This window comes from Pelophylax lessonae (genome assembly GCF_965119305.1).
Source record: "Pelophylax lessonae genome assembly, chromosome: 2".
Lineage (NCBI taxonomy): Eukaryota > Metazoa > Chordata > Amphibia > Anura > Ranidae > Pelophylax > Pelophylax lessonae.
In genome coordinates this window covers 129,582,617-129,605,123 of record NC_138769.1, presented here as the reverse complement: position 1 = coordinate 129,605,123, position 22,507 = coordinate 129,582,617, and the positions used below count along the sequence as shown (strand labels likewise).

At 43.2% G+C, this 22,507-nt stretch overlaps 1 protein-coding gene across 1 annotated transcript in view; it reads right to left on the bottom strand.

Annotated features, from left to right (window-relative positions):
• Positions 1–6,905: 6,905 nt before the first annotated feature.
• Positions 6,906–22,507, bottom strand: part of RSKR (ribosomal protein S6 kinase related) — a 49,400-nt gene continuing 33,798 nt past the window's right edge. Inside the window, exons 9-12 of the mRNA XM_082246653.1 lie at positions 18,760–18,849; positions 17,554–17,642; positions 17,362–17,472; positions 6,906–7,296 (exon numbers count right to left, since the gene is read on the bottom strand). Coding sequence (XP_082102779.1) covers positions 7,072–7,296; positions 17,362–17,472; positions 17,554–17,642; positions 18,760–18,849 — 515 coding nt within the window. The 3' untranslated portion in view covers positions 6,906–7,071. The remainder of the gene's footprint in view (positions 7,297–17,361; positions 17,473–17,553; positions 17,643–18,759; positions 18,850–22,507) is intronic.

The window sequence follows — 22,507 nt, the reverse complement described above, 5'->3', positions numbered from 1 at the left end:
GCTCATGGGCAGTTCTGGTCCAGAGGCGGCAGACACCATCCAAGTGCCTGTAAGTTTGGGAGGGACCAGCAGGGGGCAGGTCTGGCAGAGGCGGTGCCTGAGCATGTCATGTGATGTCATACTGCAAGGGAGCCGAGCGGTGCTGCTGGAGCCTCATGTGTGGGTTTGCGGGACGGGAGCAAGGCTAGCCAGGAGCAGGCCTGTCAGTGCTGTTTGGACTACTAGAGTGTACTGAAGGGACCACCTGACATGGGGAGTGACTGTGACTCAGGAGGGGAAGTGTCATGTTAGTGAGTTGTCATCATCATCTGTGCCGCTGCATACTGCTGTCAGTGTCACTGTGAGAGTCAATTGGCTCCCACTGCTGTCAATCACTGCCAGTGATTGGGGGGCAGGGCTGAGCCCCCCTCTGTGTGTCTTATTGACACACAGAGCGGGACTTGGGAGCAAGCACGCACAAATGTGCCTATAGGAAGTGACTTGCTATGGGGGCACTCGGTGGGGCAAGGGGGGAGAGCCAGGAGCGTCGGCGAGGTACCCGAGAAGAGGAGGATTGGGGCTGCTCTGTGCAAAACGATTGAAGCTTTCCTATCACTTTAAACTCCATTTAAAACTACATGTACATCTAGGACTGCCTAAAGTTACCATCTAACACTAACAAAGGAGTACCTAAAGTTAAAGTGTTACTAGAACCAGGACCCTGCATTCACTATATCTGGTCTACCACAGTACACATAAAGAAAACCACCTGAGAGGGACAAAAAATGGTTGCTAACATCCCCAGTTACATATAGAAACATGCGTTTAACCCCCAAACCAGTGGATGGGACTTTTATGGCAACCTAGAAAGTAAGTAGAAAATTATATAATAATTAAATTTTATTACATCCATTTAAAAGACATAGGTCATATAAATGGTTAAAAACATGAACGGCTGAAATTGCATGAAACTTCTACACAGCTTTAGCGACAGTATCTCCTATCGATCCAAATGCATTTCAGGAAGAAATCAATCCTTTCTTCAGGGGTGTAATGGGAGAGGGTCACACACATTTTGTTTCTATAAATAGAACATAATATTTGACAGTAAACCATGAATGATGATATATGGGCATGAGACTCCTCTGTTATATATTAGTGGTGACATATCATACATGATGATCAATGATTAATACAGCTGTGCAACATCTAAAAACCAAGTTCACTCTTGCCAGATGGAGGGGGCATCCATATATTCCAACATCCTAGGCTCCAGGTGACCCACACAGAGGTTCCCCCAGTAGCAACTCTCAGACCACCAAACAGATAGGAGATCTATAAAATGTATATAGGAGTATCAATTATACTCTGTGGGTATGCATCAACAAAGGACTTTAATACTGTCCCATATCTCATCTAATGACTAAAACCATGAGGTTGATCTCAATCAGTAGGGTGATACCGCAATTACGTAAAAATCTATAAATGGGAAGTATATACATCAACTCAAAAATATATCTATTTTTAAAAAAAGACTCCAAAGGGGGTACTTATTGCAGATTAATAGTCACCCAAAACATCCTCCAATCATGAAGCCTTAATAACTGTAAGTATAGAAAAATAGCTGTGACAGGAAGTCAGGTAAATCTGTGGATGTAGTCACAGACAGGAGATACATTTCCACCTGATTTAGAAAGTTCACCAATTACTATAGGGTGTTGGCTGCAGAGCTAGCCAGCAGGAAGTTGAAAACCATTCAGCTGTTCAGAATGAGAAAATGAAGGCCTCTATAATTTGTCCAGAGGAAGTCTAAGGATTGCTGCCTCCTGTCGCTGTGTGGGCTGGGAGAGGAGGACAGTCAGATGTGTGCCCCCTGAAAGCTGTGTGAGCATGGGGAAGACCTCCTGAAGCGATGTGAAGCTGAGGAGGGTGACAAGTGTGAAGACTACTCAAGGTGAGGTCTTGGATCGTTTCTAGGTGAAAAGAAACCAATGGACATTTCCTGTGTGAAGAGGAAATTAATTAAGACTGAAGACTACTCAAGGTGAGGTCTTTAACTATTTCTATGTGGAACTACAATATTATATATATTATAATATATAACAAAATTTTTTTGTTTTTGTTTTTTTTATTTTTTTTTTTTTTTGCTTTGGAACACATTCCACTGAATGAAAGAGGAGGAAGTGTAGACAGAAACTTATTGCAACGTGAAACCAAGTGGATATTTAACCTATCAGCTACTCAGTATCCAGGTATAAAGGAATCCATTAGTTTCAAACCCTTTCTAGGCTAGATAATGTAATTTGCATTTATTGCTGATTCAGCACAGGATTTCTGTAGCTGGTCAGCATTTTGGATCTTGTACTTTTGCTACAAAGTCCTTTTTTTCTAGGTGCCTTAATTGGCACATTGCATATATTTTGGCAAAATTGCCTACATGCGTTTATTTTTGTAGATGTGGTTTAATTACCGTATAAAGAACAAGAATATTCTGTGAATTGTCTATTTTTTCCTGACCCCCGCCGTTGTGTGGATGCGATTGTAGGTGGCACACCCCGGGGCAGACACATTGGGGGACCATTTGGTTTCGAGCCTATTTTCAGCCTCTATTATGGTTGCCCATATGGGCACCCGCGGTGCCCTACATTTATTTTCCAGGAAAATGGTCCAACCTGGTTAGTAGTAGCACCGCTCTAAAATGCCCAGTTGTCCTTTTATGGAGTTTTTACTAACATCTCTTTCCCATGTAATTATCATCTGTATCACATACACTGATTTATCCACTAGATGGGGCAATTTTCTCCTTTTTTATGACCCTTTTGTGTCCTTGGATTTTTTCCCCATTATAATAGGCATTGCGGTTATATTTCCTTGAAATCCGGTCTTCGGCGATGCTGTCAGTTTCATCTTGGATCTCCTCTTTAGATTGCCTTCTGGCAATCTGTTACCTCCTCTGCTTACATTCTTGTCCGGACCGGATGTTGTCATCCCCGACCTTCCGGTTCCGGCGGAATCACGTGATGCGGTCGCGTCCCAATGACGCACTTCCTTCTTGACCTCCATTGGACCACTGGGCGTACCTCGCTCTCACTCCCTCGGTGACGTCAGACGCCGAGGGAGTGGAGGGGGTGTATAAATGCCGGCGCCACATGGTCAGTATTACACTAGACCACCGGGGAACGATACATGATCTTTGAGACCATTTGCGGTAAATGAAAACTTTCAAACCCTGCTTTTCTCCATACATCTCTGGTAGACTCTAACGCTGATGATGTCCTTCCTTGCTTTTTCTTCCTGTGCAGTCTCCTTCATTTTTTTTGTGTACTATTGGAAGATTTGCTGAATTGAGTTGGCGGTGAACTTTTGAATACTGCATGACAATTTGGGTGCTGAAACTTGTCAATTTTGGGTAAGTGCTTATACCCTCAAAACTTGACAGACCCTCATTATATTTATTACTATTTTTAACAAATTCCATTTCTCTTTGTTTCAAGGGATACCTCCCATTTGGGGGTTATTAAGGGGATTTCATTTTCCCTTCCTGTCTTTGTTACATTGAGGTACCTAGGAAATCAACTGCACATTTACTCATAATCAGGTGATTATCTTATTAACTTTTCCACCTGATATTTAGCCTCATACCAATTGGAGACATAGCAATTTTGGGTTGAAATGTATTTCTATGCTCTGGTTTATTATTTCTACCTATCATTTCTAGCCTGGCTGTCACCCTCTCTATGGGTCAACTCTAGGAGTCTGAAGGTCTCGGCCCCCCTCCCCCTCTGTGCTTGCTTTGGTGGTGTCACCTCTATTACCTCCACCTTCGGCATAAAGGGCTCAGGTCATCTTAAGGTACTTTATTTGTATCATTGTTTTTATAATTATGCAAATCAATTGGGCACTCAACATTAGGACCATTGAGATAAGCCCTATATATATACACATGTTATGTTTTTTATGTCTTTTCCCTTTGTTACCTAGAAATGTTCACTCTCGAGAAATGTCTATGAAAACTCCTGAAGAAGCTATTATGAAGATGGCGAAACATGTAGAGTTGATATTTTGAGTGCATTTTCTTGATTTTATCATTTTATATTGATGTATTGTCTTGTCCTCACTTTCTATGTGTAATAAAATGTACAATTTTTGAGAATTCAGATTTTTCTCCATCATTTAAGCACCGTTAAAGTCCCACTTGCCCCCCTCTATTGTAGTTACTCAATTTATGGGATGTGGTGCCTCTCACTTCATCTCTAGCAATATCTCTTTAAAAATTTCTATGTGGAAGAAATCAATGAACTGTTTGTTATGTGAAGCGACAAGCAAAGGGACATGTTCAATGTGAAGAGGAAAAGGGACATGTTCAATGGACATTTGTTGTGTGAAGATAAAACATGGACTGTTGAGAGTCTGCTCTATGATCAGCCAAGTCTGCCCAACAGTAGGTTGGGGACAGACTTCATTAGATAGGTTCCAGGGTGTGAAGGTAGCCGCCCACAGTGGCAAGGATTTATTTTGTGTTTTATTTTTATTTTGCCGTTTTGAGGCTTGCACTTATGTGATCTAAACTGCAAGAATAAACCGAACTGTTGTTTGCAACCACTTCTCGGCTATCTCCCTGTGTAAACGCACCCCCCAAAGGGGTCATCCACGCCTACCACCGAGCTAATCAATCCCACATAGCATAAACCCACCTTTTGTGTGGTAGAGGATGCATGGAATGCCAGGGCAGAAGTGCAGTGTTTCACTGCCCTGGCCATCCTAATATGGCAAGAGCACGCCAGCGCATGCATGGTATGTATTGGCGCCTGGGCATGCACAGGAGATAGTAAGGGAGCCTTCCGGAAAACAAAGACACGCAGCATCACCCCGACGTAGTGCGGGATGACTTTGCACATCCACGGATTGCCAGTGTTCTGTCAAAATAGCCAGCTCGTTGAAATCTCCAATTATCGGTGACTCTCCAGGAGCAGATTTCAATGGGTAGCTCTACTGCCCATGTGCGCTTGCACCCGACAGAATAATAGAAACTCTGTTTGATCTTCCATTCACCGCAGTGCGCATGCGCAAAGTATGTCACTAACCTTTTTTGAAAACACGTCAAGTTCTCCAACAGGGTTTGTGTTATTCTGTCGTGCGCACGCGTGCGCATGGGCAGTAGAGCCAACTCGAAATCTTCTGCTGGAGAGTCGCCGGAAGTGACATAATTGGAGATTTCGACGAGTTGGCTATTTCGACAAAACACAGCGCACATATGCGACCCACACACCAGAAGGGGAGGGCCAGCCTGGGGAGATATGGACAACCACTGGTACTTCCCTCACTGGGCTGCCAAAGGGGGCCGCCTGTGGCAAAACATGGGAGGCCAGGTACTTTTAAATGGATGAAATAAAATTAAATTTTTATATAATTTTCTACTTGATTTCTAAGTTGCCCTAAAAGTCCCATCCGCTGGTTTGTGGGTTAGCATTTTCCCACAGTACACAGAACATAGAAATGCAAATATTTTAGTAAATATTAACTGCTTTTCTCATCAGCATTATATAGCAGTCTTGAGACTTGCATCAGTTTCCGATCGAGCACTAGTTTAAGATAATAGGAGGAGTTTTCATTCTCCTCTGACTGTCCTATGAGGCCACAGGACCCCTGACCCTCTGTCTGGACAGTGCTGATTGACCCTGGGCTGATCGCATGCACCCTCCCAAAATAAAGAACTCTCTAGCAATCCAAACCAAACTGAGCATGTGCAGAGTGCCCCAAATTCTCTGTGCTATCAGCAGATGGATTGGGGACTGTGGAAGAAGGGAGAGGATCAGAGAAGTCAGGATCAAACAGCCTTTTTACATAATGCAGATGATTAACCCCTTAGGTTCCACAGTGAGCATAACAAGCATGCTTTTCTGCATATGCGGACTGATTTTACTGTTGTGGGTTTAGTAATACTTTAAGGTCCATCTAAGTCTACTAAAGTTGCACTTTAGGTTAATTTCCTGTAGTCTCCACATCTCTCCTACATTACAGCTTACACCCTATGGAGTTTCATTAAAGCAACTTTCATCTCTTAATACTGCAAAATGGAATACACAGCTTCTCAAACAACATTCCATGGTTGAGAAACTCAATGCAAAAAGATAAATACACAATTAAACCATATACTGTATATGTGAACTATCTTGCCTTTTGCAGCCAGACATGGGTTTAAGACAGCATAGCCAGGTTCGGCACTTTCTCAGACCTCTCTGCAGAATAAGCTGCACTTGTTAAACATAGCCTTGTCTAGGAGCTGCCCCTGCTTGTGACTGAACTGTAAAGGAACAGCAATGCACACATGATCGCTGTGCTCTCCCCTACTGTAAATATTCTTACATAGAGCACTGTTCAATGGTATTGTTTACAGTATATGTGAACATTGTATTTCTTGAAACCAAGACCAAAAACGAATAAAAGAACCACAGAACTCAAGTGAATGTAGAGTAGTAAAACAGCTGTTTATTTATAAAATATAAAAGCTGATCTTATGATGTGTACAAATAGGTATTCTATTAGCAAGTAGAACCGCTTAATACACAGGTGTCAAACACAAGGCCCGTGGGCCGAATCTGGCCCTTCAGGCCATTTTATGTGGCCCTCACACCTCTCCTGTAGCTGCAGGAGAGCTCCAGTCCTCCTCCAGACCTTATATTTTCTGCTTTCCAGCAATGCCTCCAGCTTCTTCCCAGCAGCACCACAAGGTAAGGAGGTGCACTGTGATGTAAGGGAGGGTGGGGGACTCAACTTTTGATGGTGGAGAGGCTCTTGATGTCTTATGTAAGGGTAGGGGATGCTCTTGACATCTAGTCTTACAGATACAACCGGCCCTTTTGAGGGCAATCATAATGCTGATGCGGCCCACAAATTAAATTGAGTTTGACACCCCTGGCTTAATAGCTAAAAACCACTGTCGTCTATACTAGATAAATAGGAAACGTAGCAATTATAAATAAAGGCTAGGGGTGGGAAGTACTTTACACTCATAAATTCAGAATGAAACTCCACACATTTTAAGGCAGTGGCTGGCATGATGGTTATATATTTTGTTGCAGGTGATGTAGTTTAGGCTGGGTGTGGAAACTGCAAAGTCTCTGTGAAATCACAGTCAAAATCTTCAAAGACATGAGTTTCTGATAGATCTAAATCTTCTGATTTCCGCATGGATAACACAAGATCTACCGGGTACTTCTGAAGAAGCAAGGGATCAAAGGTCATTCCTCTGAAGAAAATATGGCTCTGGAACTGATGGAAGTGACGTAGCCTCTGTCTTGGAACTTTACACAGGAGCTAAAGAAGATCATAGCACATTTACATTGGTTACAATCAGGAGAATGCATGAACTACTATTAGATAACTTTGAAACTGTGAGACAGTAAAGCCCCGTACACACGTGTCGAAAATTGGCAGGGATTTTTCGGCCAACGTCCGATCTGCCGATTTTCGGCTTGTTAGTATGATGCTTCCGACAACCAACTCCGACTTTTCGGCCGAAAAAAAATCTGGTGTGCAGACTATAAAATTTTTGTTGGCCGTCAACACAACGGCCGATTTTTGTGCAGTCAGTACAGATTTCAACAGGGAAAAATCTGATGAGCAAGCCTGGGCAGGCTCAGTGAAGAAAAAACACAAAGAAAACAAACCAACACATGACATCACTTCTGAAGTAGAATTTTGTTGGCCGAGAAAATTCGTGTGCAGTCTAGGCACATTCAAACCAACAAAACACAACTTGGACAAAAGTCGGACGATCAGTCGGCCGATAATCGTTGCGTGTGTACAAGGCTTTAGACACCACAGGTGTAGGCATTTGGTCACATGATTTCTACTGAAGGAGAATGTGAGCCAATCCGAACCCTGATCCTCCTCATCCTAGATCAGGAGGATCCCCTTGACAATGTTCAAAGAGGACAAAGCACGTAGGGATGGAGCCTTAATGCTGTCAGCCAAGTTGGAAGGTGTTCAGTGTAACCCTATGAAAACAGTGCAAGCAAGAGGAGCAGAGTGGCCTGCAGCTGGTGGTTCTTTCATGTTCCTGTGAAATGTCAGCTATGCATAATACTATCTGGGTCACAGTGAGAGATATGCCTGTTTTATCCTTTTGAATGTGAGTGTATTTTTAATGTCTAATAAAAATTGTATTGATGGTATTACACAATGTGAGTCACTTTTTATGGTCCAATAGATCCATCTGGGATTTTGTGAAGTTGTGAAGGAGATGAGTTGTGGAGGATTGCCTTTGTTTCCCAAGGAATGCCTGACCATGAGACTGAAGCAGTCTATAAATTTGTTTGTTCTCTGGGAATATCATATGCTGATATCCAATGGACCATACTGATCCCATTTAGAGACACCTGGAGGGGTCTATTATTTCTCAAGTGTGTTTGATCTCTGTAAAAGAGGCTTTATTACGGTGGAGGGCATGTGTGTGGCAGAATTCCTTAACAATTCACATGGCGGGATATATCATTATTTGGAGAAGAAGTAGATACGCCGACATTCCAATATATGCTTTCATTGCTATTGGCACATGGACTTATTTCCATATTGAACTTTATGGACTATTCAATTCACAATTTGATTATATATTTATACATTTTCAGTCTTTCATTTCTTGCATAGTAACCAGAAGCACACCATTATTTATATATATACACTGCTTCAGATGCTTTGTCAGTGCACTCTCTAACCAGGATAAGGAGATACAAGTGTTGTTAGCCTAATCTGTAATAAATTAGGCACACACTTTGGGTGAAAGCAATTCCTAGTGTAGTAAAGGGATCATTATTGGAAATCACCTTTGATTGAAGATTTAGTGGGTGTTGACTCGGAGTGAAGATTTTCATTTTTTTCTAAAAATCACACAGAAGCCTGGAGGGGACTTTTTTGCTTTTTCATTCATGAACGCTTCATTTCATTTCAACTTTGTTTTATTGGTTATATGCATGTTTGTGGTTTCTTTTTTGTGATACACTGGGGGAGATTTACTAAAACTGGTGCACACAGAATCTGGTGCAGCTGTGCATAATAACCAATCAGCTTCTAACTTCCGCTTGTTCAATTAAACTTTGACAATAAAACCTAGAGACTGATTGGTTACTATGAACAGCTGCACCGATTTTGGTAAATCTCCCTCACTTTGTATGTACTGATTTACAGCTCTGTACTTGTGGAAGATTGTAATATTTAACTGTCTTCATATATACTGAATAAAAACTATAAACGCAACACTTTTGTTTTTGTCCCTATTTATCATGAGCGGAACTCAAAGATCTAAGGTTTTTTCTATGTATACAAAAGGCCTATTTCTCTCAAATATTGTTCACAAATCTGTCTAAATCTGTGTTAGTGAGCACTTCTACTTTGCCAAGATAATCCATCCACCTCACAGGTGTGGCATATCAAGATGCTGATTAGAAAGCATGATTATTGCACAGGTGTGCCTTAGGCTGGCCACAATAAAAGGCCACTCTAAAATGTGCAGTTTTATCACACAGCACAATTCCATAGATGTCACAAGTTTTGAGGGTGCGTGCAATTGGCATGCTGACTGCAGGAATGTCCACCAGAGCTGCTGCCGTGAATTGAAGGTTCATTTCCCCAGTCATCCTCCAGGACGGTCACATGAGAGAGATAGGCTCCACCTCCTGCAGAAAACACAAGCACACAAGTTTAAAACAAGCCGCCCTAGGCTGCCCCTTCATTTCTTGTGTTTCCTGCGTCCTGCAAGCACAGCACCAGGGGATAACTCCCCAGTTTGTTTTTTTTAGGACCTGGAAACAGGTTCTTATTACCCAGGGCAGGCGTCCCTGGGTACCCCCTGAGACCAACTGAACTACGACTGGCGAGGCCGTCAGTCTCAGACACCAGGAAAAGGGGGACAAAAGTGGGGGGAGACAAGCGCAGCCCTCCAGCACAGAAATCCCACAGCAACCCTCCCCTGAGACACAGGTAAGTTATGGACGGGGAGCTGAACCAAGGGGTTTCCAAAAGAAGCCATCCCCGCTTTAGGCTAAGTAGGGGATGGCTACACAGCCCTGACGCCACTCACCGGGACTCCAGACGGTTCTCCCCTGTGTGATTGGCATTTCGTCAGCCTCCGGGCGGGCTCAGGCAGGAGATGGCAGCTGCAGAGGCTGAGCACATCTCCCGGCATAATAAACAGCAAGGTCTCCGTCTCCCTGGACCGGAAGTGACATCACCAAGATGGCGCCCGCACAGGAAGTGTCTCGGCAGCCATCTTGGAAAAAGGCAAAACTACACGGGACCGTCGGGAGCAGAAGTGACATCACCAAGATGGCGCCCGCACAGGAAGTACCTCGGCAGCCATCTTGGTTTAGGGAAAGTTACACGCAAATCAACACAGAATGGGGGCGGATGCTCTTACTTCCACTGGGCGGACCCCGGGACCGGTTTTGGCGCGAATTTTAAATAAAAAGAACCCAAAACAAAGCAGCAGCGGTCACTACAGGAAAATACTGCATACAGCTCCTGCAGTGAACCCCTCCAGGCGGCACAATGGCGGAGGACCGTACCATGTTGCCAGAGGCTGCGGAACCCAGCCCCAGCTCTCACTCGGTAAGTGAGCAAGGGGCAGACAGAAAAATGAGGGGACTTACAGAAGTAAGACTAAATTGCTTACCCCTGCTTTTTCTTTCACCCAATCCTCTCCCACCTACTCTTCCTCTCTCCCCTACTTTCCGCCTGCATCCCTGCAGACCAAAAGCCAGGAACAGACGGACAGTCTCAATAATCCAAAAAAGAGAAAATACTGCCGTACATGCGGCACAAAACTGCCAACAGAAAGCGACAAACTTTTATGCAGTAAATGCATTAAAAAGATTGTCAACGAGGAAGCAAATCCATTAGCAAAGGATTTTTTGGATTTCAAAAAAGAAATGACAGCCACAATGCAGTCCCTGCAGGCTACAATTAATGGCATGAAAGGAGAAGACCAGCCCTCTACGGCAGCAAAAGGCAAAACCCCCAAACTTAAGGGGAAACCCAAACCGGTACCCCAACCAAGCTCCTCCGACTCCAATTCGGAATCGGAAGAGGGGGAAATGCTAGATAAAAGCAGCTCTGATTCAGAGGATGTTCCGGGAACGGCGGAAACCCAAAGAATGACCAAACACCTTTTCCCGGCGGAGGAAACTGAAGAATTACTACAGGCCGTATACATAACCAAAGACATCCCAGAAACACTCCCCACAGTCTCCATCAGGGACAGACTTTACAGGGGACTCCAGGAAGAGAAACGCAAAACGTTTCCGAAAATCCTGAAAATAAACTTTTCTTCCCCAAGGTGCTGAAGAGAGGATTCCCATTCGAGGAGAACCGCGACCAAATGCCCAAAACTGGACGCATCTTTGGCGAAAGTCTTGAAGAGATCGGATCTATCCTTCGAGGACATGGGCCAATTGAAAGACCCAATAGATAAAAAAATGGAGGTGGTACTCCGGCGAGCCTATGAGGCAGGGGCTGCGGGGTTTCAGCCTAATATCGCGAATACCTGTGTGGCCAGAAATGTTTCATTCTGGCTGGAACAACTCAGAGGTCATCTGAGCAAGGTTCCAGGGACAAAAGAAGCCCTTGACTCCCTCCTACTCATCGAGAAAGGAGTGGCATACATGGCGGACGCCTCAGCAGAAGCGGTAAGATTCGCCGCCCGAACAACGGGCTTAATCAACGCAACCAGGAGAGCACTATGGCTAAAGACCTGGGAGGGCGACTATGCCTCAAAGAACAAACTATGTAACATCCCCTTTGACGGCAACCTACTCTTTGGCTCAGAGTTAGAGAAAGTGCTAGAAAGATCAGCCGATAGAACAAAGGGCTTCCCGTCCAAAAAACCCAAACAGGGGGAAAAACAGTCCTTTCGTCAACCAAGACGAGAAAACCAGGCGAAAAGGGAAAGACCCCAGACTCAACGCCGGTGGAACTTCAACCGGAACAAGGGCAGGACCAATTTTCTGTTCCCCAAACCCGCATCCACCAGCAAAACCCAATGACGCCAGCCGGATGGCGGTGGGAGGCAGACTACGTCATTTCCTCCCACAATGGAAAACGTTTTGTTCAAACCAATTTTTTTTACAGATAATCGCACTGGGTTACATGATAGAATTCGAATCAGCACCCCAGTACACATTCAAAACTACAAAGGTCCAAGTAGGATCAAAAGGCAAAAAACTCATGGACCTAGCAATCAAAGACCTTCTAAGCGAAGGCGTGATAGTGGAGATACAACCAACACTTCACACCAGAGGGCACTACTCTCACATATTCATCAGAGAGAAACCCTCGGGCAGGTCTCGTTTAATTCTGAATTTAAAGAATTTAAACAAATCCATAAAATACAGAAAGTTCAAGATGGAAACCATCTTTTCGATAAGAACAATTCTACCACCATCAGCCTTCCTAGTAACACTAGATCTGAAGGACGCTTATCTTCATGTTCCAATCCATGCCGATCACCAAAAGTTCCTGCGTTTCGCCACACAGGAAGGTGCGAAAACACGCCATTTTCAATACCAAGCGCTTCCCTTTGGCATCTCTTCAGCCCCACACATTTTCACCAAAATAATAGCGGAGGTAGTGCAGGAACTGAGGTTAAAGGGAGTCCAGATAATCCCATACCTGGACGATTTCCTAATTTATGGGATCTCCAGAGAAGAAACCCTGGCAAACCTACAGAAGACAGAAGAGTTCCTAACTTATCTGGGGTGGCAAATCAACTTAAAAAAATCAAGCAGAGTTCCCTCCCAAGTGACCACGTTCCTGGGTTACACCATCAACACCATAGAACAGAAAATGATCCTCCCGGAGGAAAAAATAACGAAGCTGGGCAACAAAGCAAACCAACTTATAACCGAAAAACAGGGGAAAAGGAGAGCAGTCATGTCACTCCTGGGACTGATGGCGGCAGCAATCCCGGCGGTCCAGTGGAGCCAACTGCATATGAGAGCTCTACAACATCTGCTGCAAGGCTGGGACAAAAATCAAGACTCCCTGGAAGAAGTCATTCCAATTCCAAGAACGGTCAGGGAAACCCTAAACTGGTGGACCGGGAAGATCACCCTAGGCAGAGGCAGACTGTGGCTACCTCACACACAAGTTCGGGTCACCACGGACGCAAGCGCTTCAGGGTGGGGGGCACATATAGGGCAGCAAGTCAGACAGGGGCCCTGGGAACCCCAGCTAGCAAAAGCATCTTCCAACCTGCGGGAATTGTCAGCAGTATGGGAGGCCCTGCAGGCATTTCAGGAGATGATACTAGGAAAACATGTCCAGGTCCAGTCGAACAATGCAACGACGGTGGCTTACATCAACCGTCAAGGGGGCACAAGGTCAAAAACCCTAATGAAGACGATATACTTGCTCCTTTCCTGGGCAGAAGTACACCTCCAGTCGATATCAGCAATACATATAAAGGGCTCACTCAACACGCTAGCAGACATATTAAGTCGACAACAGCTAGACCCAACAGAGTGGGAGCTGAACAGGGTTTTTTTTTCCCGAATAACCAAAAGGTGGGGAACCCCGGAGGTGGACCTCTTCGCCTCAGCAAGCAACAGGAAGACAAAGCAATACTTCTCCCTAAAGAGGGAGAAAGACTCCCTAGGAGTAGACACACTGGGCTTCCCATGGTCTTTCAAACTGGGGTACGCTTTTCTGCCCATACAGCTAATCCCCAAAACACTTTGTAAGATACGGACGGAGAGGGCGAGGATGATCCTGATAACGCCCTACTGGCCAAAAAGGTCTTGGTTCTCGGTCATGGGAAACATGACAGAAGAAAAACCCTGGACCCTACCAATGCAAGAAGATCTTCTCCTACAGTCAGGAGCTTACCACCCCCAACTCCAAACCTTAAAGTTGATGGCCTGGCTGTTGAACGGGGCATCCTACGGGGAAAGGGACTTACCCCAAGGGTGGTAGAAACTCTGCTGAAAAGCAGAAAACCGGTTACGCAAAAAATCTACAGAAAAATTTGGAACAAATACTCCGATAACATGCGCCAGAGGAACAAAGACCTACACGAGGTTGGTACGGTACTAGAATTCCTACTAGACGGAGCCGAAGCAGGGCTGGCGATACGCACCCTTAAAGTGCATACGGCAGCTCTCTCAGTCTTTCTGGACAACCAACTCAGCGTAAACCCGCTAATCAAACGATTTTTCAAATCAATTGCCAGAACACGCCCAGTGGAAACCACAAACGTGGCACCATGGGACCTCTCTCTGGTACTCAGGGCACTTACCCAAGCACCCTTCGAGCCAATTTCGGAATCTTCCACAAAAAACCTAACACTGAAAACGGCTTTCCTGGTGGCAATCACATCAGCCAGAAGGATCAGCGAAATCCAAGCTTTTTCCATAAAAGAACCGTTTCTCACGGTATTCCCAGATAAACTGATACTCAAAACGGATCCACTGTTCCTCCCTAAAGTCTCTTCGGACTTCCATCGTACACAAGAAGTCATACTACCATCCTTCTGTCAAAACCCAACGAACCAGGGGGAAGAAAAATTTTCAACCCTGGATGTCAGGAGGTGCACTTTGGCCTACCTTGAAGCCACCAAGCAATTTAGAAAATCCTCAAATCTGTTTGTATTATTTGGAGGTACCCACAAAGGGAAAACAGCATCTAAAAGCTCCATCGCAAGATGGATCAGAAATGTAATCAAAGTAGCATGCGACAGCCAGGAATCAGCCATACCAACAAACATAAAAGCTCATTCCACACGCTCCATAGCCACTTCCTGGGCAGAAAGAGCTGGGGCGTCTATTGACCAGATCTGCTGAGCAGCCATCTGGTCCAGTGACTCCACGTTCGTGAATCACTACAGGATCAACCTGGTCTCCGCCCAAGACCTAACCTTTGGTCGAAAGGTCCTGCAAGTGGTAGTCCCACCCTAGGTATGAATCTTTGGGGTCTCATGTGACCGTCCTGGAGGATGACTGGGGAATAATAGAGTTATTACCTGATAACTCCTTTTCCAGGAATCCTCCAGGACGGTAGACCCCCACCCTTATAGAAATGAGATACTAAGTCCATATATCAGCACATGCGTGTTAGACGACAAGGAAATCTTTATACAACTGAAGGGGCAGCCTAGGGCGGCTTGTTTTAAACTTGTGTGCTTGTGTTTCCTGCAGGAGGTGGAGCCTATCTCTCATGTGACCGTCCTGGAGGATTCCTGGAAAAGGAGTTATCAGGTAATAACTCTATTATTCTCTACCATAAGCCGTCTCCAAAGGCGTTTCAGAGAATTTGGCAATACATCCAACCGGCCTCACAACCGCAGACCACGTGTAACCACACCAGCCCAGGACCTCCACATCCAGCATCTTCACCTCCAAGATCGACTGAGACCAGCCACCTGGACAGCTGCTGTAACAATTGGTTTGTATAACCAAAGAATTTCTGCACAAACTGTCAGAAACCATCTCAGGGAAGCTCAAGTGCATGCTTGTCGTCCTCATTGGGGTCTCGACCTAACTGCAGTTTGTCGTCGTAACTGACTTGAGTGGGCAAATGCTCACATTCCATGGCATCTGGCTTTGGAGAGGTGTTCTCTTCATGAATGAATCCAGTTTTTCACTGTACAGGGCAGATGGCAAACAGCATGTATGGCGTCGTGTGGGTGAGCGATTTGCTGATGTCAACATTGTGGATCGAGTGTCCCATGTAGGCGGTGGGGCTATGGTATTGGCAGGCGTATGTTATGGACAACAAACACACATGCATTTTATTGATGGCATTTTGAATGACGAGATCCTGAGGCCCATTGTTGTGCCATTCATCCATGACCATCACCTCATGTTGCAGCATAATAATTCATGGCCCAATGTTGCAAGGATCTGTACACAATTCCTTGAAGCTGAAAACATCCCAGTTCTTGTATGGCCAGCATACTCACCCATGTCACCCATTGAGCATGTTTGGGATGCTCTGGATCGGCATATACGACAGCGTGTTCCAGGTCCTGCCAATATCCAGCAATTTCGCACAGCCATTGAAGTGTGGACCAACATTCCACAGGCCACAATCAACCTGATCAATTCTATGTGAAGGAGATGTGTTGCAATGTGAGGCAAATGGTGGTCACACCAGATACTGACTGGTTTTCTGACACCCCCCCCCCCCCCTGGACCCCCCCAATACAGTAAAACTGCACATTTTACAGTGGCCTTTATTGTGGCCATCCTAAGGCACACCTGTGCAATATTCATGCTGTCTAATCAGCTTATTGATATGCCACAAGGTGAGGTGGATGGACTATCTCGGCAAAGGAGAAGTGTTTAATAGATTTAGACAGATTTGTGAACAATATTTGAGAGAAATAGGCCTTTTGTGTACATAGAAAAAGTCTTAGATCTTTGAGTTCAGCTCATGAAAAAATAGTGGCAAAAACAAAAGGGTTGCGTTTATAATTTTTTTTCAGTATATTTACACATGGTTCATGTTTATTATAGTATTACTGCCGAGGGATTGATTTGAACCATTGTTATTGGATTGTTGATATTGGATTGTTTTTTCTTTTTGTTTAGACCAGGGTTTCTCAACTAGGGTTCCTCCAGAGGTTTCTAGGGGGTTCCCTGAGCACAGAGCAATTTCTGCCTATCAGATAGGTTCCCACTGACACCATTGACCTTTTTAGCTATTTGTAAGGGGGTAATTCTTCCCAATGACCACAAGTGTAAGAAGCATTGTTCCCACTGACTGTCACACTAATATATCATGAGTTGTAAATATAGTAATTTTAGTAGAGGTTTCCTAAGACCAATATTTCAAGGGTTCCTCTGTGTTGAAAAGGTTGAGAAAGGCTGGTTTAGACATATTACAGAAGGGTTTCATAATATTATATAGAGGTAAGACTGAAATTGAATGGCATGGGAAATCTGTTTGTTGTATTTCAAAATTGCTGTGCTCCTCAACCCACAGTGAGTTATTATCTCATGGCATTGTATGATATTTACTGTAGTACATTGGTTGAATCATTTTCACTTCTATATTGAAACTTGTTAGAAGCTTTCTAGGGTTGATTTACTAAAACTGAAGAGTGCAAAATCTGGTGCAGTTCTGCTTAGAAACCAATCAGGGTTTTTGTGAAAGCTTGTTTGAACAAGCTGAATTTAGAAGCTGATTGGCTACCATGCAGAGTTGCACCAGATTTTGCACTCTCCAGTTTTAATAAATCAACCGCTATGTATGATTATGAGCAGTGTTTGTTAGTGCTCATTTACTTTTTTGTACCTGATCATTGTGAGCAATATTACATCTTTCCTTCCCTTATCAGTCTAACAATATTTCTTTACCTTGAAAATAGCTCTTAAACCAGGTACAGCTTACCTCTTTTAAAAGAAAGGACAGTCCTTGGCTTAAAGACTCCGGAATAATGAATTTTGCTTGATTGACAAACTCCAGCATGCTTATGTGGTCTCTAGCATATGAAACTGGAAACTAATATAAAGAACAATCAAATTTAATGCTGAATACTAAGCTTGCCTTTTATGCATATAAATTACATAATTTTTCCTTTACCTCTCCAACCGCCAGTGCATACAATAAGACACCCAAAGACCACCAGTCAGCGGAATGGCTGTAGGGACCTCCAGAAAGAACCTCAGGGGCTAGAACAACAAATCAAACAAAATCCAGCATATTGTTCTTGAGTTTTTACAGTTTATAGCATTAAGTTTCAGAGGCTTTGCCAAAATTCTCCAGGTCTTAATGAAAACTGTGATCCATGATGACAATATTGTCTTTATTATTTCTACCATATATCATATACACAAATACATCTCATACTTCACAACACACGTGTGAGCATACATGAAAGCCTTTGCCAGCTAGATAAGACCATCAAGAGGAGGAGTCCATTGACTCAGAAAAAATGAGGACTGATGTATTTAGAATGATGCCATGTCCCCCAATAAACTGGTAGTATTAACTCCTTCTTTGGCTCCTGTTGCCACTGGTAAAGTTCACTGCTGTTTAGATCCCTAAGAAGCTGCACCCAGTTTGGAAATTATCAGACACTGATGCATGTTGGCTGATGACTTCATACAGATGGGTGTTAAGAAGATACATTTCTACCCAGAAAAATCACATGTATTTTTGACGGGTGATCACAAAGGGTTGACTCTGAGATTCACCTAAGATTCACCAAACAATCTCTATCGCCATCACCTGTTCCACAAAAAATTAAACAGTGTTTTAATGATAAATACTGGATACAGTATCATTTGTTGTATTTAATAAAAGAATCACATATAGACATTTATTACAATGACTTAAGTGAATCCAATTCTTTCCTATAGAGACCTATAGTGTTTTTTGGTTTTTTTTTTGCCAGAATGCCTGTTTGAACACATCCACTTAAGATTAAATTTTTTGCATATGTCATTCTTTAATATTTTTTCAAGTAGTTTTATAAATCTGTTGAAGGATGAATGCATGCCAGCAAATGTCACTGGATTAGGCCTTTATTAAAAAAAAAAAAAGACCCCAGGACATGTGTAACAGGCCTCAGGAGGCTACAGGTGGACCCCTGTAACAAAAAAAGTACCCATTCTCTGGGGGGAAAAAAACAACTCAATTGTGTTGTGGGGGGGGGGGGGGTGGAAGAGTGGTACCTTTTTCACTTTTGAGTGAAGATTTGTTTTAGCAACTAGTCATGCAAACAGCTGTCTTTATCTTACATCTGGCTGTTGTTTAATGTTCATATTCAGTGTGTTTTCCCCTTACCCATGTATTGAAGGGTGCCACATATGGTGTTTGCGCGTTCTCCAAAAGGAAGGTGTCGAGAAAGGCCAAAATCTGACAATTTCAAATGCCCTAGTGAAAAATAAAAAAAAACTTGTCAGATGTATCAGTTCGTTTTAGAAGTGTTTTCTTAGCGTATGTCATATCACAGATTCATGGTTGTACAATGTTTTTGGTGTTTGTCAGAGCATCTATGAATAAATGACATATGATTTCTGAGTTTAACTATGAACTTGTCTGGATGTCAATTAGGTTGAAATCATAAATGCCATGTCCTAAAGTTCCAATATCAAAGTTACAAGACAGGAAAGCTGGGTTTACATCTTCAATCAGATTGTTCTGCAAGCAAGTTGTATACAGGTAAATTAGGACCAGGGACTTTCAAAAATGGGAAAAAACTGACCTCCCAAACAACGTAACGTAGTTGTATACAAATGCATTATTCCAGCTGGTCTTTTATTGTTCTGGCAATAAGAAAGATTAACAAATTAAAGGGAAGAGGTATATGGTCCTATTCAACAAGTTTCTGCGCACACAGGTGCCCAACAAGTTTCTGCGCACACAGGTGCCCATTGTTCTCAAAGCTGAAGACATTCTGTGAAAATTTCAAACAAAAATCTATGTGAAAATGATTCTTATAAATGAAATAGGGACCCTCTATATTCCAATGGTATGAGAGAAAAAAGAATTTAAAATATGCAGACACTTTTCAATGTATATAGATCCATACCAGGCTCAGTAGGCTTTACAGTAAGAAAGATGTGCATTTTATTATTTGATAAAATGAAACATTTACACTGTTTGGGCTCATTTATTTTTGGTAAAAGGATACAAAAAGAAAAATCACTGTTTCCATATATATATATCAATATATGAAAAGATGTGATTACAGTATCTCACAAAAGTGAGTACACCTCTCACATTTTTGTAAATATTTTATTATATCTTTTCATGTGACAATACTGAAAAAATTACACTTTGCTACAATGTAAAGTACTGAGTGTACAGCTTGCATAACAATGTAAATTTGCTGTTCCCTCAAAATAACTTAACACACAGCCATTAATGTCTAAACCGCTGGCAACAAAAGTGAGTACACCCCTAAGTAAAAATGTCCAAATTAGGCCCAATTAACCATTTTCCCTCCCCGCTGTCATGTGACTCATTGGTATTACAAGGTCACAGATGTGAATGGGGAGCAGGTGTGTTAAATTAGGTTTTATCACTCTCACTCTCTCATACTGGTCACTGGAAGTTCAACAATGCACCTCATATCAAAGAACTCTCTGAGGATCTGAAAAAAAAAATAATTGTTGCTCTATATAAAGATGGCTTAGGCTATAAGAAGATTTCCAAGACCCTGAAACTGAGCTGCAGCACGGTGACCAAGACCAAACAGCAGTTTAACAGGACAGGATCCACTCAGAACAGGCCTCACCATGGTCAACCAAAGAAGTTGAGTGCACATGCTCAGCATCATATCCAGAGGTTGTCTTTGGGAAATAGACGTATGAGTGCTGCCAGCATTGCTGCAGAGGTTGAAGGGATGGGGGGTCAGCCTGTCAGTGCTCAGAACATACGCCGCACACGGCATCAAATTGGTCTGCATGGCTGTCCTCTCAGAAGGGAGCCTCTTCTAAAGATGATGCACAAGAAAGCTCGCAAACAGTTTGCTGAAGATAAGCAGACGAAGGACATGGATTACTGGAACCATGTCTTGTGGTCTGATGATACCAAAATAAAGGTATTTAGCTCAGATGGTGTCAAGCGTGTGTGGCAGCAACCAGGTGAGGAGTAGAAACACAAGTGTGTCTTGCCTACAGTTAAGCATGGTGGTGGGAGTGTCATAGTCTGGGGCTGCATGAGTGCTGCCGGCACTGGGGAGCTACAGTTCATTGAGGGAACCATGTATGCTAAGATGTACTGTGACATACTGAAGCAGAGCATGATCCCCTCCCTTCGGAGACTGGGCTGCAAGGCAGTATTCCAACAGGATAATGACCCCAAACACACCTCCAAGACAGCCACTGCCTTGCTAAAGAAGCTGAGGATAAAGGTGATGGACTGGCCAAGCGTGTCTCCAGACCTAAACCCTATTGAGCATCTGTGGGGCATCCTCAAATAGGAAGGTGGAGGAGCATAAGGTCTCTAACATCCACCAGCTCCGTGATGTTGTCATGTAGGAGTGGAAGAAGACTCCAGTGGCAATCTGTGAAGCTCTGGTGGACTCCATGCCCAAGAGGGTTAAGGCAGTGCTGGATAATAATGGTGGCCACACAAAATATTGACACTTTGGGCCCAATATAAACATTTTCACTTAGAGGTGTACTCACTTTTGTTGCCAGCGGTTTAGACATTAATGGCTGTGTGCTGAGTTATTTTGAGAGGACAGCAAATTTACACTGTTATACAAGCTGTACATTCACTACTTTACATTGTAGCAAAGTGTAATATCTTCAGTTCTGTCACATGAAAAGATATAATAAAATATTTACAAAAATTTGAGGGGTGTACTCACTTTTATGAGATACTGTATATGCAAGATATCATGTTATCTAAAAGGACTAAAAGGGAGGCTATAATCTTATTATATTTTTGGTTTGTAGCATTCATGTAGTATTCATTATCAATATTGATCGAAATGTGTGTGTTACAGTGTGTCCATACTCAAAAAGAAGTTTAAAGTAGTTTAAAGTATTATGAATTATGGATCAGTATGCCATTTCTGTACCTAAAAGTTTCCATTTAAAATACAGTGACCACCAAACAAAGCGGTAGTAAATTGCACCTTTAAAAAAAAAAAAAAATCCCTGCAAGACAATGGCATAATGTGCTAGTATGCATCGCATACTAACACATTATAAAATACTTACCTTAGAATGAAGGCCTCCCTCACAGCTGACAGGGCTTCCATCTTCGCTCGGTTTTCCTTCCAAGTTCACACACTCCAGCTGTCTGATTGGCCGAATCGTGATTATCTAAATGCATTAAGATAAAAAAACTTTCTGTGTGCAGCAGCCCTCTTCAGCCCCCTAATACTTACCTGATCCTGTCTTTATCCAGCGATGTTGCAGGAATGTCTAAGCTGCCTGGGACTCCCCTCCTCATTGGCTGAGACAGCAGCGTGGCACTATTGGCTCCCGCTGCTGTCAATCAAAATCATTTAGCCAATCAGGAGAGAAAGAGGGTGGGGCCAGGTCATGGCTTCATGTCTAAATGGACACAAGTAGCTGTAACTCAGCTCAGGTGCCCTCATAGCAGGCTGCTTGCTGTGGGGGCACTCAACTGGAGGAAGGGGGCCTGGAGACCCAAAGAGGGACCCAAGAAGAAGAGGATCCGAGCTGCTCTGTGCAAATCAACTGCACAGAGCAGGTAAGTATAAAATGTTTGTTATTTAAAAAAAACAGAAAAAAAAACGAGACTTTACAATCACTTTAATTGTTTAATTGAATCCAATATGTATACCCATGCTTTAGAGGGATACCTTAAGTAATTCATTACGAATTAAAGAGGATGTAAACCTAATTCATCCTAAGCACATCTATCTGTAGTGTTTTCTTATCTCTCGCCTAAGCCCCAAGTCCAGTGGCTTTCTCCTGGCTTTCTCCTGCTCTTTTATTCTGTTATCAGCACGATAACTTCTGACAAGTTCTCTTCAACTGAGATAAAACCAGGCTGAAATTTGTGTCGTGGGATGTTGCTATAAATAGATTGGCAGAGAGCTGGTCTT